Raw genomic sequence first — 14,253 nt, 5'->3', positions numbered from 1 at the left:
GGTGAATTTTTCAAGTCAATTAGGATTTCCTTCCCTGACTCTAACCCTATCTAGATCTCCCTCATCTCCCACCTTGAGGCCAAGCTGGATGTCTTCCTCCTTTCCCTGACTTTCTCTGACCCTTTCCTTTGCTCAGCTTGATGCCTGGCATGCCCTTGTCTTCCCAGACCTTCGGATCACCCCCCTTTATGCCAGTTGCCCAAAGGAGAACTTGAACTCGGGAGATGTGGGGAGATGGAGGGAGGCTTGGAGGGACTCAGAGATGTTTCTGTGCTTGTTGATTTGTTTCAGTCATATCTGACTCTGACATTTATAGGAACTTTGATAGAAACCAGAAGCCCAGACACACAGGATGGAGACAGAAAACCAATTCATTTACTGAATTTATTTACCCCAGGCACTGAGTCACTGAGTATTCTAGGTTTCTGAGCATCCATGGGAGGGAGAGGCCACAGGGGCTGCCCACTGGACAAGAGAGTGGGGCTAGATGAGAGGGAAGTTGCCTGCTGTGGGACTCTATGGAACAGGACTAGGGAAGCATGCAGGTGTCCCTGAGGGTACTGGGACCAAATCTAGTGTTTGGACATGGCCTGGATCGAAGGAACCACATAAAGAAAAAATAAGATGATGAAGACGATGAGGAGGAACACATTCAGGATGATGGCACCAATGTTCAGCTGTTTGGAGGTGTTTGCATAGTTCAAGGCCCCATTCATGTCCCCAGTCAGCTTCCGGTCCCTGGACTAGGGGTAGAAATAGACAGACATACACCAAGAGGCAGAGAGAGTGAGATTTCTGCAGGCAGAGGGATCAGGGATCAAGACCCTCACACCCCCCATCCCAAGGGAAAGGAGTGGAGGGGAACTTCACCCATCTGGGGAGTAGAGCCTGGAGTTCTGGGGAAAGGTCAAAGCTGGGAGAATAGCAGAAGGAATTAAATCTGGAAGGAAAAAGGACTATGAGCTGACCCACCCACCTCAAGCTCTATGACCCCCTGATGAGGCAGTCACTCACCCCTACTAAGCTGAAGTCAGGAGTCAGCCCAACCCTACAAGCAGGATGGGCTGGGCAGCCTGTCAGCAGCCTCTCCTCAAGGTCCTGGCTGGTGGGCTTCCAGTCACGCCAAACCAATTCAACCAGAGGGATAGAGCCCTGGCATCTATCAGGTGTCCCATCCCCCCTGGCTCTGCCCTGGCCCTTCTGGTCTCTTGTCCTCCCTCCTATGGGAACGTCATCCACTTCCAGAGGGTCGGAGACCACCACTCCAGGCCCCCTCTCAATCTGCAGTACCAGTCTTGACCTGTGGTCTCCTGAACCTCAGGCGGGCACTAGGCTGGCCTGCTGGACAGCTCCACCTAGCTGCCCTACCTGGGGGCTGCACTGTCTTCCAGACCCCAGGATTAAACCCACCATCTCCCATTCTTCAGTCCCCAATATCCAACCAAGTGCCAAGTCCTCTCCATTCTTCCATCCTGTCCTCTCCATTTACATGGTCCTGTCTAGTTCAGACTCACTCTGAACTCTTAGTTCCCTCTCCTCACTAACCTGTGGCATGTAGAGGTGCTGATCTTTAGATCTCTGCAATGGCTCCCCACTGGCTACAAAACCAAGCCTCAACCTGTTAGCCTGACCTAGGGGCCTCACCTTGTTTTAATCGACTGTTTCAATTGTGCCTCTTCCTACTACTCCCCTGACAAGTGTCTCCCAAGACAAGTATGCACAGAGAGACTGTGCAGGGCACAAGGGCAGCAAACACACACACACACACACACACACACACACACACACACACACACACACACACACACACACCCATAACCTGCTGCTCCTTGGCTACTCTCTCCCTCTGCCCCGAAGTTCTTAGCCTTTTGTTGTCTCTTTTCTTTTTCTCAGACTGCTCCCTACCTCACTGTCCTCTTTCCTTCTCAGATGGAGGCTCAGGTGGCTTCCATGGTGCTTTCCTCCACCCCATCTCCTCTGTCAGTCCTCTCATAAAACTGACTCCAGAACCAGCTTCTTTCTTCCTCTGTAGCCCTGTCCTCCCTGAAGGTTTGATGGGGGGCAGTCCTTATCCTTGGTTAGATGAGAGCTAGTCTCCCTGGAGGGTCTCAGAGGCCAGGACAGATGGATAGTCTACCTCAATACACAAATTTCCTGAGTCATAGCCACAATCTAGTGGAGGAAGAACTAAGGACTGAGAAAAGGAGGGAAAGGGAAAGAAGGAAGAGCAAAGAGAAGGAAGCAGGTGAAGGAAGGAATTTGAGGAGAAAGAAGTAAGGTTGGGAGGAGAGACAGGGAAGAGAGAGTGAAGGGGATGAAGGAAGGGAAAGACTGGGGAGCAAGGAAAGAGGTAAGGAAGCAGGGGAAGGAAGGGGAGGAAGGAAGAGAGGGAGAGGAGGAAGAGGATGGACAAGAGTGAAGGAGAAGGAAGGAAGTGGATGAAGTGAAGGAGGAAGAGAAGTAGTAACAGGAGTGGGGAGGGAAGGAAGCAGGGAGAGAAGGAGGAGATGAAAGGAAGCAGGGAGGAGAAGGGAGAGAAGGAAAGAAGCAGGGGGAGAAGGGAAGAAGGAAGGAGGGAAAGAGGAACAGGGCGAGTGAGAAGGAGCAGGGAAGGAGGAAAGAAAGTAGGGGAGGATGGGGAGACCCAAAGGAAGGTGACAGAGCCTAGCGAAGCGAGGGAAGTGGAAGGGGAGCGCACAAGCCCAGGGATCCCTCTCTGGGAGCCAGATGTCCCTCCCCTGCTGCGCTGCGCGCCTGCTGAAGCTACCTTGACCGAATAAACGAGCGCCATGAAGCTGAGACAGCACGGGTTCCCCAACACTAGGATGTTGAAGAGGGAGAACAGCAGATAGTCACGAGGAGGGTTCGCACGGAGCCCCTTCTCTGGTCCCTCGCTCTGCATGGCGATGACAGTGTGATCAGACATGGCTCCCGCAGTGAGCTTGGACAGCTTTCGACGGGCGCACACACAGGATAGCGCTCCTTCCGAGTCCGCAGCACCTGGCAAGGGCGGGGAGGGCAGCGGGGAAGTGTGAAGGCTCCTGGGAGTCAGAAAACATTTAGGGGCCTCCGCTGGAGGGACCAGGGCGGGGCTGGGGGAGTTGGGAGGGGCTAGAGGAAATTGCACACTCCTCCTCCTTCCCAACCCGCGGGTCCTCGACCCCTCTATCCCCTTCTACTCAACCCCTCCTCGCCGCGCGTTCCCAGCCTCCAGGAGCCCTGGCCAATTAAGAGTACTGATCTCTGGATAGAACCCGCTCCAGAAGCCCCTACTTCCCTCAGTCACCCTAGGCCTCGTTCCTCTGTACCTCGTCGAGGAAGGACATCGATGGCGCAGTCGATCAGACCTGGTTCTAGGCCCGTGCTGGAGGACTGAGGCAAGCCTTCTGCACTGCCTTGAATCCATGTCCCTAGGGCTCCACTGAGTCCTTATATGTAGCTCTTTAGCCCAGGAGTCATTTGGCAAATGACCCAGCCCTGGCGAAGGCATCGAGAACATTGGGGGCGGGGGGGAGGGGGGGAGAGGTAGGGACACCGCTTCTAGGGACAAGCCCCCTCAACGTCCCCCAACGTCTCCACTTTGCCACGAAACTGTGTTGTGCCCTCTGGACCCCGGCTTCCCCTGGTGAAATGAAGGTGGGCTCCGTGAACAATCCCTGGGGTTTCGTGTGGGTGTGGGTGTGTGTGTGTGTCTGTGTGTCTGTGTGCTTGCGTGTTTTGGCGGGGAGATCCACACTTGTGACTTCTTTAGTGGAAGAAACTCTAATGTGAAAAATGGCCTCAGGAAGCAGGTGGATGATTCTCCCACAACTGAGGAGTTGGGCGACTTGCCTATGTGTAGGTTCGCTTTGGAAGGGATGTCTAAAAAACAAATCAATTTCAAAATGGAGTCAGTGTCTTCCAAGCAACTTCGATCCCCTTGGAGCTGGAAGCTGAACTCTTAAGGAACTCCTCCATCCAACCTCGGGGCTTATCCCTCCGCTGTATAAACAAACATGTTTCGGAAATGTTTTGTCTGATTTGTTACCGAACTCTGTTGGCATCACCAAATAGCAGATGTGAAAGAAATTGCAAATGTCCAGAATTTGGCTTTTCGATTTGGCGCTCACTCCTTCCAAAACTGTTTCTCAGCACTGGAAATTTTCAAGACCTTTGTAGACTCTGAGCTCTGGGGAATTTTGTATAAAACTTTACTCTTTTCTCTCCAGGTTTATGACCCGTCATCTATGGTCACACAGTTCCTTATGGGTCAGAAGCATTGACTTATACCCAGACCTTCCTGACTCCATCCTGTCACAGCTCCTTATGTGAGCACTACATGGGCTGAAGAAGGAGATGGTAAAGCAGGCCGTCATCCTCAGAGAAACCCTAAGTGGGGTCCAGAAGTCAGACTTCACCAAACAACAACATGTGGGCACTGAAAGCCCTGGACAGCCTAACCCCAGCCTCCATTTCCTTCTTACCGAAGACTGGCAGGATTCACACCTCTCTTCTTTTGTACCCCTCTTCCTTTGTGCCCCAGCCGATGCTGGCGATGATAGTGGAGATCAGCTAGATGTCTTCACTGACCACAGTGGAGCCGGAAGACTTAGGTTCCAATCTTACCTCTGATACTTCTTTGCTGGGTCAACTGAACTGCTACCTGTCTCAGTTTCCTCAGCTATAAAATGGGGGTAATGATAGCACCTACCACCCAGTGTTGTTGTGAGGACCAAAGGAGATCTTAGCACAGTGCCTAACATGTAGCAGACACTTTCTAAATGCCTGCTTCCTTCTCTCCCCAATCCCACCCCACATCACAGACAGCAAGGGGCAGATGACAGAAAGAGTATAGTATTCATGTTAACCAGATGTTAAATGAATTACAAAGATGCACCTATGCTCTCTGTTACTTAAAAAAGTATACATAAGTTTCTCCTTGATTGAATTGGAAGGGGCAAGACCATTGGCCAGGGAAACAAATGACCACAGCCCTTAATGCCTTCCTATAGCTAAGTCTTCCAAACTTGCAGTCAGTCCACAGTTTGGAAAGTCAGGTTTAGAGCAGATTTCTGAAGCACGACTCTTACACCTATCCCAGAGGGCAGCTGGACACGAAGAGGAATTTCTCTCCTCTCTCCCACACTGACTATGGTATCTCCCTCACATAATAGGAGACATTAGATGTTTGGAGTTGATCAGTTCATGAGCATTCAAGCCACTGAGATGCACCCACTTTAGGGGTCTCTCTATTGAGATGCATGTAACAGAGGGAATCAGACCTTGAGAGCCCAGTGAGCAACTTACCCAAGGAAGTCAGCATGGGAGGATGGGAAGAAAGGCAGCTTGAGAGGGCTCCTCAGAGGAGAAAGAACATTGAGGCTCAGGAGTACTGGAAGAGGGAGTTGCTTTGGCTATATGAGCTTTTTACTACCATGTACTGTAAATGGATCCCGCTCTTTTCACTGAAGCTGTGTTTATCTGTGAGAATGTTATGAAGCAGATGTTCTTCACTCTTGTTTTTACCAGGATCCCTTAGTAAATGTCTGCTTGAGTTAATCATGTCTGGCTAATGTTTCCTGGGTAAAAACATTGATAGGGGCTCAATAGCTACAGATATGGGAAAGCAGCCCCAGAGGGTAGCCTAGAACCCAGAGAAGTAGTTTATCTACTCTAGGGAATGTAAAGGCAGAAGACGTAACCCAGAAGGGATACTATATTATGCCTTATTCTCCTTTATGTGTTCAACCTTTTGCTCAACTGGTCTCCTTCCTGTACCTAAAAGGCAGCACTCCACCTCCCATCTCTCACAGCTACCCCCTAAACCCTACCTCTCAGAATACCTTGTTTCAAGGTTAATCTCATATGCCATCTCCTACAGGACACCTTTCCCCTCCCAATCATCTGACTCACTCCCTCACCAAGCCCTGACACGCTTAAGGCACAGGCTGGCCAATTATTATCAAATGAGATAATCTTTGTCAAATGATTGGCACAGTGGCTGGCACATAGTAGGTGCTTCCCAAAATGGTCCTTCCCTTGTTCCCTTCCACCTGGAACACTCCTTGTTCCCCATTGCTTCTTCCAGACTCTCCCTCTACCATCTCCTTCAGTTATTGCTGTTTGGCCTTCATTTTTGAAAAGGACCAGTGACATCACAGGGAGACGACATAACTCATGGTGTCCACCTGGGACTCAGCTCTCACCTGTGGCTCCAAGAAGTGGTAGCATGGTCAATGGCCACAACCCTACAAACCATCTTGGCAGACATCTCTCAGTGAGCTCTTGTTAGAGGCCAGCTGAACTCTCTTAGTTCAGTTTTGATGTCCAGCCAAAGGAAATCCTCACAAGTCATCGAACAGTTAACAAAAGACTTTGCCTTCCCATGGCAAGGAAGGATATGCCAAGGACATAGTGACAACTTCTCTAGACACATCCTCCCTTTGATTCCATATGTAAATGGTCCTGGTCAACAGGGCAGGTGATAGGGACTTGGAAATGAGAGCAAACTCAGGCTATGTTTCTCAAAAATCCACCAAGCAGAAAGGCCCCGCCTCCCCACAGGAAATGCATGTTGGGCTGTCAGGTGATCATGAAACATGTCAAGGCCACCTCCCCAATCACATCTCAGGGGCAACTTTGTTGCCTTTTAGGGAAAAGTACAGTAATTCCCATGTCTCAGAAACGGGGAACCCTGGTCCTATCACATACCAGCCAGAGTGACCAGGACCTAAGGATCTTCTAGGGAGATCTCTTCTGGCTGCCTATTGACCTAGGAAACTATCAATTAACACGATTTATGTTGTATTATATTTTGTCAAATTTTTCCTATGACATTTTCATTTGGTTTGGTAGTTTTGCAGCCAGCCTACCGCAAGGGGATGTGTTTGACTCCTCTGTTCTCAAGGACCTTCCACCATTTAAACATTTTTGAAGGTTTTACTGGACAATCTTTCTGGCAGAGGCAGCACCAGAAGGGGGGAAAGAGAAGAGAAATGACTATGCTGCCCTCAAGAGTCAGGGAAAAGAAAAAGAATGAAAAAAGTGTGGAGGAAGACAAAAGCCAGAGGTCTTGGCTTTTTCTCCCCTTTTGAAAGATCCAAATGTCAGACTTTCATGCTCTGCTCCATGGGATGGGTGATGATGAATTTACACAGTTCACTATGGGTCTCTAAGCGAGGCACCAGGAATCTCAGAATTCCTTCAGGGTCAGGCACAGGCAAATGACTAAGAGGTCCCAAACCTCTTACAGGCAACCTGTCCCAGGATCTAAGTTGATACTGTCACATTTGAAAATTAAGGTAAACTGAGAGACAATGGTCTAAGCCTGATCAACTTATTAGTTAGGTTAGCAGTAATCAATAAATTGAGTCAATGGACTCCCTTAACCACCAAAGACCCAAAAGTAGGGTTCGCCAGCCTTAATATAGTTTTGGGAAGTACAGTTGGGTAGTCGAAGAAGATAATTCTATTGGTTACGTGGCAGACTATATCATGGGGAGGACAGGTGGGGAGGAAGACAGTGTGATTGATTATTTTAAAGAACCATCCTACTCTGACAATTAAGGAACGTTAATTGTCTTATGGGGCCCATCAGCATCTTGCAGACCTTGTTAGTGGAATCCATGGCACCTAGAAGGGTTTGTTAGGGAGACTAGATCCTCCTTAACTATACAAGGACAGGCAAGGATGGACCTTGTGGAAATCTACCAGATCAGCTTGTGGGCCTTAGAAGGCAAAATTTGATGGATAACAATTTTTCTTTTAATTATACCTCTAAACTAACTCAGCGGGAAAATGGAGCAGTAATATAGAATAGGATCAATTATCAAATGAAACAGAATCCATTTAATTTCTTTAATCCCACAGTTCTCCCAACACTGATACCCCTTCTGTCTCCTCCCCCACCCTGGTACAGGACCTCATCACCTCATTCCTTCTTCACGTCATGACTTGACCTTCCCCAAAGAAACTCCCTAGCATGTTCCAGTAAAATTTCTACTGAGGGCTTTCTCTTAGAGAATGAATGTCCATTCCCGGAACTCTGTGTCCTCCTGAATCACATCCAAATGGATCACTACCTCATTAGTGATGAGTGGTTGCTGATGAGGGTACCATGAGTGCTGGCTCTAGTAAGCCAATGAATGCCCCCTTAGGGAAGTTCTTAATGGTCTAGGAATAGGGGAAGCTTTCCATTCAGAAGGAGATGACTAAGAAAAGAGGTCTAAGAGGACCTCAACAGAGACATAAGGGGGGAAAACCATGGTGGTTCTTAAGCAGCCACTTTCAAAAGGAATAGTAAGGGTAGGTAAGGCTAATGAAGTATCTAAACAGACTTTTGCTTAATCTTTCAGTGGGAGATAAGGAGGAAAACTGAGATTCTTACTATCTCTCTGCCTTCACAACCCTGGCCATGTTGGAGATTGTAGATGTCAACAGAATTTTCAATGCAGTCCAGACTGGACCGGTCTCTAACCTGGGAATGGCTGGAGTCGAACAGAACAGGCCAGAGGCAGGTATGTCAGGGCACAAAGTAGTGGGATAATTTATTTCAGAGTAAGAAAAACACTTACATGCAACGACGCCCCTCCTCCTGAGAAGGAGGGTTTAGCCTGTTGGGGTACCGATGTTGCTTATATCCATAAGTGAACTGGCCTGTGACATAATCATTCCTAGGTCTTGTGTAGCCACTTCCCATGGTAGGTTCATGCACGGACAATGCAGGCAATCCTGGGTCCTGTAGAAACAGTCTCCAAGCTGATTATCTCACAAAGGAGTGGAGTACCTGGTTCAGTTCACTTAACTGCTCCAAGGAACAGGAATTGTGAACAAGTCAATCAAGGTGATGAATGGTTCTCAGGTCCTTGGGAAATAAGGGGAAGTGAATACCTGGTGCTGGTCAAAGTAGTCCATTTTGCCTGAGGGTGAGATCATCCAGAGTGCAAAGAATTGTTGTTATACCAAGCTCAGGGCATAGTCTGCTATCTGGGCCTTAGCTCTGGGAGACAGGGTGCCTCCAAAATATTTTGACACAGAGATAAAGACAGACAAGATAAGGAAGGAAATATTTTTCCAGGCTTGTAGAAATTTATGGTATTAAAAATTAGAGGCTAAAAATTGTAGCCAAAATGTAATATCTTTACTGTAAATTTTCAAATTATGGTTTAGAGATTTTTGTAACTGATAAAATATGTTAGTGGTTTTTGGGGTTTTCAACTAGAAGTCAGATTAAACTCAGACAATCTCTTACCCCTTCCTAGAGGGGAAGAACTGTTATTGTATCAGGAAATTTGTTTCAAAGAGATTCAGTAGAAAGTCAGACAAGAATATGATTGAGACACAAGAAGAAAAGAACTTATGAAAATAGTGAAGGCAAAGAGAAGTGGGGAATTCACGTAAAAATAAAAGGTTTGTTTTAAAGTTGTTAGACTTTCACCAGAGGATATAAAAAGAAAGGAGTGGGAAAGTTGAAGCAAATAAGGACGAGAGGAGAATGGATTGAAAGCTAAAAGAGAGATGGAGTCTGTTTACGTTAACAATGTGAACAGAGGGTTTGAAAGTTTGGAAAGAGGTTTTGGAGTTTGGAAAGAAGTTGGAGTAGGGTTTGGCTAAATTGAGATGAGCCATTCAGAGCCTCTCCCTGAGCTTCACTTTGGCAACAGAAAAACTTCAGGAACAGCTGAGGCATGTACTTCATCCACCCTCTTCAAGTGTTCAGGTGGGTTAGGGTTAGAGCCAACATTAGAGGTGGAATTGGAGGGTTAGAGTCGGAAGCATTCAGGAGCAGGGTCAGAAGGAAAGTGTGGGAGAGAAGAGGTATTGGACTGACCACCAACCTGAAGGGTTACAGAGCCATTGTGCTGACCTCATTATTGTGGGCCTGTGAAACCTGAAAAGTCTACCAATGCCATGCCAGGAAACTGAATGACTTCCATTTGAATTGTCTTAGGAAGATTCTGAAGATCACCTGGCAGGGTCAGTACCAGGCACTGAGCTCCCCTTCTTGAACTAACCTTCCAAGCATTCAAACTCTACTCCAGAGAGTGCCACTCCAATGGGCTGGCCACATTGTTTGAATGCCAAACTTGCTGGACCATGGTGGTCAAAAGAAGTGGTACAAGATACCCTCAAGGTCTCTCTGAAGAACTTTGGAATCAATTGTATGACCTGGGAGACACTGGCACAGGACCACTCAGCATGAGGGTGCCCTCATCAGAGAAGGTGCTATGTTCTGTGAGCAAAGCAGAATTGTAGTAGCTCAAAAGAAAGGCCGAATATGCAGGTTTAGAGAATCCACCCCAATGCTCTATTTGAACCATTTGTGCCCAACCTGTGCTAGAGCATTCCGAACCCACATTGGTCTGATTAGGCACAGCAGACACACTGAACTTGACTCCAACAGAGTGATGTCATTTCCAACCATTCAGGTGGGATTTTCAGTTAAGAACACAAAGGTACTGATTTGTCTCATTGGGTGATCTTAAAGGAACCTAAAAAGTTTATGGAAAGGTGAAAATGCCACCAGGAATCTTGGGAAATGAGCTAATTAGAAAGATTCTGGGAAGATGCCAGCATAAGACAAGAAATTACCTGGCCCTGTCAAATTCCCCACAAACAATATAAAATAATGCCCCAAAGTGAACTTTAGCATAGCAGAAATAACTAAAAGTCTGGGTAAAGCAAGTTATCCAGCCCAAGGCAACGTGTAGGAGAGTTAGGAAAGACCTGACCTGCTGGCCTGACTGGAGCTCAGATACCTCTTCACAGAATCAACTAACAAGATGCCCTGGGGGCAGCTGTGTTGGCAGCAGCCTCAGCTTCAGGAAATTTCCCCCCATGGACAGTGTGAAAGCCAGACTGCTGTACTGGGCAAGGTTGCAGGGCCTTTCACTGGCACTGGACATAGGGCACAGGTCCACCGACCAGATGTGGTCCCAGGCTGTGCCTCTGGATGAGGAAGAGCAAGTGTGATCACAAGGAGAGACAACAAACAAAGTCACTGGTTTCAGTACGAGGGCAGAGGAGTGAGCTGAAGCTTGTGGCCACAGTAGGAACCACAGAGAGTGAGTGTTTGTGATAACAGTGTGGCTGGGGTCCTGGTTGTGACTCAAGAGAGGAAAGGAAATAGAACTCAATAAACAGTGGCCTGAAAAGTCTGAAACTTTTATCCTTGACACCTACATCCTGACTCCAACATAAAGTTAACAGCTAAGGAATAAGCAGCTAAATAAGAAACACCTGGGCTGTCCAGTTTGCTTTCCTGGTCCCTGAGTCATGGCCCCCACCTAGGAATTCAGATGGCCTTTTCTGCCCATCCCTCAAGGTTCTCTCACATGGCAGTCATGCAATCTGAAGCACAGCCCACTGGAAGGACTTCGTGGGACCCCTATTCCCTAGGCCCAATGGAGGCCACTAAGCTGTACATAGGGTAAAAGGAATGAGATTTAAGAAGTGCCTACTCTGTGCCAGATGCTCTGCTAAGCACTCTACAAATATGATATTAATTGATCCTCACAACAATCCTCCAAGGAAGGTGCCATTATTATTGTACTTTACAGTTGAGGAAAGTGGGGCAAATAGGAGTTTGGTGACTTACCCAAGGTCACGCAACTAGGAGGTATCCAGGACCAAATTTGAACTCAGGGCTTCCTGACTCCAGGCCCAATAATCTTATCTACCTTACCACCACTGAAGTCCAGTCACAAGCAATTGTTTATCAAAAGTGAGGAACCGCTGCAGGTGTTGCCTAACAGTCATTGATCCCAGCTGCATCTCAGTACCTGCCAAAAGCCTGGTCTTGGTGGACTGAGAAGTAAGAGCCTGGCAGGGTCCTAAGGGCCTGAGGGCAGGTACTATTGAACACACAGCTTTGGTTCTTTCTGAGCTGGAGCCTGTTTGGGGCCCCAGGGGATGGGGATGACTTATAAGTAACTTGACAAATGGGTCCCATCAGGACAGCCAGTGGAACAGGCTTGTTTTCTCCAAACTGAGGAAGCCAATGAGTGGTTTTCCCCACCTCCCACTTTGCCCCAAATCTTACTGAGGGGCCTGGACCTTAGGCTTCCTTAGGATGAATTTCCCACCCCTTGTTCTTTGTCCAGCCCATACCCTCTGTTATAGGGCCTCTGCCAGCATGACTACATCCATTCTGGTCAATGTGATTTCATCAGAAAGGGAGGCCTCTTTCAGGTGTCTGCCTACTATAACATGGCAACATGGGCCTGAGGAGGACAGTGAAGGCATACCGATTCCTTCCCAGCTACAGTAATAGTCAAGACCATTGGCAAGGTTGAAAGTTCTACCCTCTCACCCTGCCTACTTGGTCTACAACACTGACCAGATAACAAAGGCTATGATGATGGGCATAATGACAGGGTCCAGCTGTCCTGGGCACAGGTCTCACAGGGCTGTGGTGAGCAGAGATGGTATAACAAACTACCCCAACTTTCTTCATCTCCATTCCTAGAAAAGAAATCTTTCACAAGCTGAGTGTTACCCCGACCCCATCTCCAGACCCAGCATGGTATTCAAGGCATGAGATGGTTTGGATAACTCTATGGATTCCCTTACCCACAATCATATGTCCAGGGGGTACTGAAAAGTCCTGACAGATACTAGGCCCACCATAGCCCTTCCATCCATGATCTGCCCTTGGTAGCCTCTCCTGAATGATCCAAATGGGGCAGGGGCTTTAGAAGCTGCCTCAGGCTGGGCTAAGGCTGAAAGGCCCCAGAGCCTGATGAGGTTCAGGGGTGTTGGGGACCCCAAAATACAGGCATACCAGGTCCTACTTGAATGAATTCAACACAAGCCTTCTTAAAGCCAAAGAAAAACAAAGTTTATTAAAGATTCGCCATACTGGGTTGACTCTTAAGGAGCCTAAGCATTTGTAAGGCTTGTATTCACAAGTGGGCCAGATAGAATCTCAGCTAGACAGAGTCTGAGCTGTATTGAATCTGAACACCTTCATGGAGAGGGATTGAACTTAAATACAGAAAAGACTGAGGGAAGAATCCAGGTGCCGCCAACTAGTCTGGGGCCACAGGAATGGTCTTGATGGGGCAGTATGGGAATGACCAGTACCCTGGGGTGAATACAGATAGACTCTAGGGAGGATCCTGATGGGAGAGGCTGGTAATAGGATCAAAGGGAGGAGTATCAAAACAATGCTAAATATAAGATAGGGAGTATCTGGCCTGGGAGAAATGGAAAGGGAATTCAAGGAGCCCCCCCCTCAAAGGCCAGACTCTCCAGGAGCCCTTCCAATCCAAGGGAAAAATGTCTTGGCTTGGGCTTGTACTTCATCATTCCCCCCTCAAACAGATAAGACCCAAATTCTTTTGTGGTAAGGGATGAAGGTCTCAGCTTCTAAAACTGCTTCCTGCTGTCAAGGGGCGTAGAGTTGTCCCTGCCCCTCTCAAGAGGTCAGACTTTAGGACCTGGGCAGTGGCAGGTCCAGTGGGCTGGAGACCTTGGATTCAGTTGGAGGTTGGTATATGGCCTGGGCTGTCATCTGGAAGTTGGTGGCTTGCACTCTGGAAAAGACAAATCTGGCAAGAAATTTAAGAAAGGAGTAAGAATAGGGGCAAGTATAGAAAGAAGACAGGATTCCCATGAAGAAGATGATTTGGGGGCACTAGGTTATTATGGTCTGGGTTTAGGAGCCCCAAGGATCAGAATGGTTGCACATTAAGCTCCCAGTCGAGAGGGGTATCTTTAAGAGATCAATGAGAGTATTGTAACTAGAAAGAGCTGTGGCACTGTGCCTTAAACCTACTAGGAGAGTAGGGGGAAGGATGCTGTCAAAGGTGCAAGTAGGAAATGCTCCCTTGGAACAATTGGTACAGCTGGCCAATGTAAAGTTCCGGATACACTTCTAAGCAAGGTGTTGAGATGGAAAGAGTAAAGTATCAGGGAGGAAGAGAAAAAGGATTAACACTATCATTGCCAATCAAAAGGAAACAGTTTCACGAGAGAGAATGAAAAAGAAAAAAATATTTTCCCTGAGGGGGATTAAAGACAACTATGGCAAGGCCAAAACATAGAAGGGCATGTTTGATAGGGAGTTTTTTGCTGTCAGATATCCCCTTTCTTTCCAGATTGCTCCATGGGCATATAGAACAAGGAAAGCATATTTTGAATAAATAAAAACATCGGCTAGCCTGGGGTCAGGTGCTAGGGTATAGGTTAAGACTCCCAAAGCCTGTCCTCTCCATTATCAACATACAGAGTGAAAGGTTTTCCCAGACTGGGTAGGGCCGGTGATGGGGTGGT

General features: G+C 47.8%; 1 protein-coding gene across 1 annotated transcript; it reads right to left on the bottom strand.

Moving 5' to 3' along the window:
• Positions 1 to 370: 370 nt before the first annotated feature.
• Positions 371 to 3,159, bottom strand: LOC140524796 (interferon-induced transmembrane protein 3-like). The gene is made up of 2 exons (XM_072639586.1): positions 2,768 to 3,159; positions 371 to 743 (listed from the first exon to the last, which is right to left on the bottom strand). Exons 1-2 carry the CDS (start codon positions 2,924 to 2,926, stop codon positions 573 to 575), a joined length of 330 nt encoding a protein of 109 aa, XP_072495687.1. The 5' UTR covers positions 2,927 to 3,159; the 3' UTR covers positions 371 to 572.
• Between the last annotated feature and the right edge of the window lie 11,094 nt (positions 3,160 to 14,253).

Source organism: Notamacropus eugenii, chromosome 2 (assembly GCF_028372415.1).
Source record: "Notamacropus eugenii isolate mMacEug1 chromosome 2, mMacEug1.pri_v2, whole genome shotgun sequence".
Classification (NCBI taxonomy): Eukaryota; Metazoa; Chordata; class Mammalia; order Diprotodontia; family Macropodidae; genus Notamacropus; species Notamacropus eugenii.
This window is presented reverse-complemented; position numbering and strand designations above follow the sequence as displayed.

Excerpts from the sequence above, each read along its gene's own strand:
- LOC140524796 (XM_072639586.1), bottom strand. The coding sequence starts at position 2,926 with ATGTCTGATCACACTGTCATCGCCATGCAGAGCGAGGGACCAGAGAAG. Across the intron at positions 744-2,767 it reads CGCTCGTTTATTCGGTCAAG|TCCAGGGACCGGAAGCTGAC; the intron begins GTAGCTTCAGCA and ends TTCTACCCCTAG.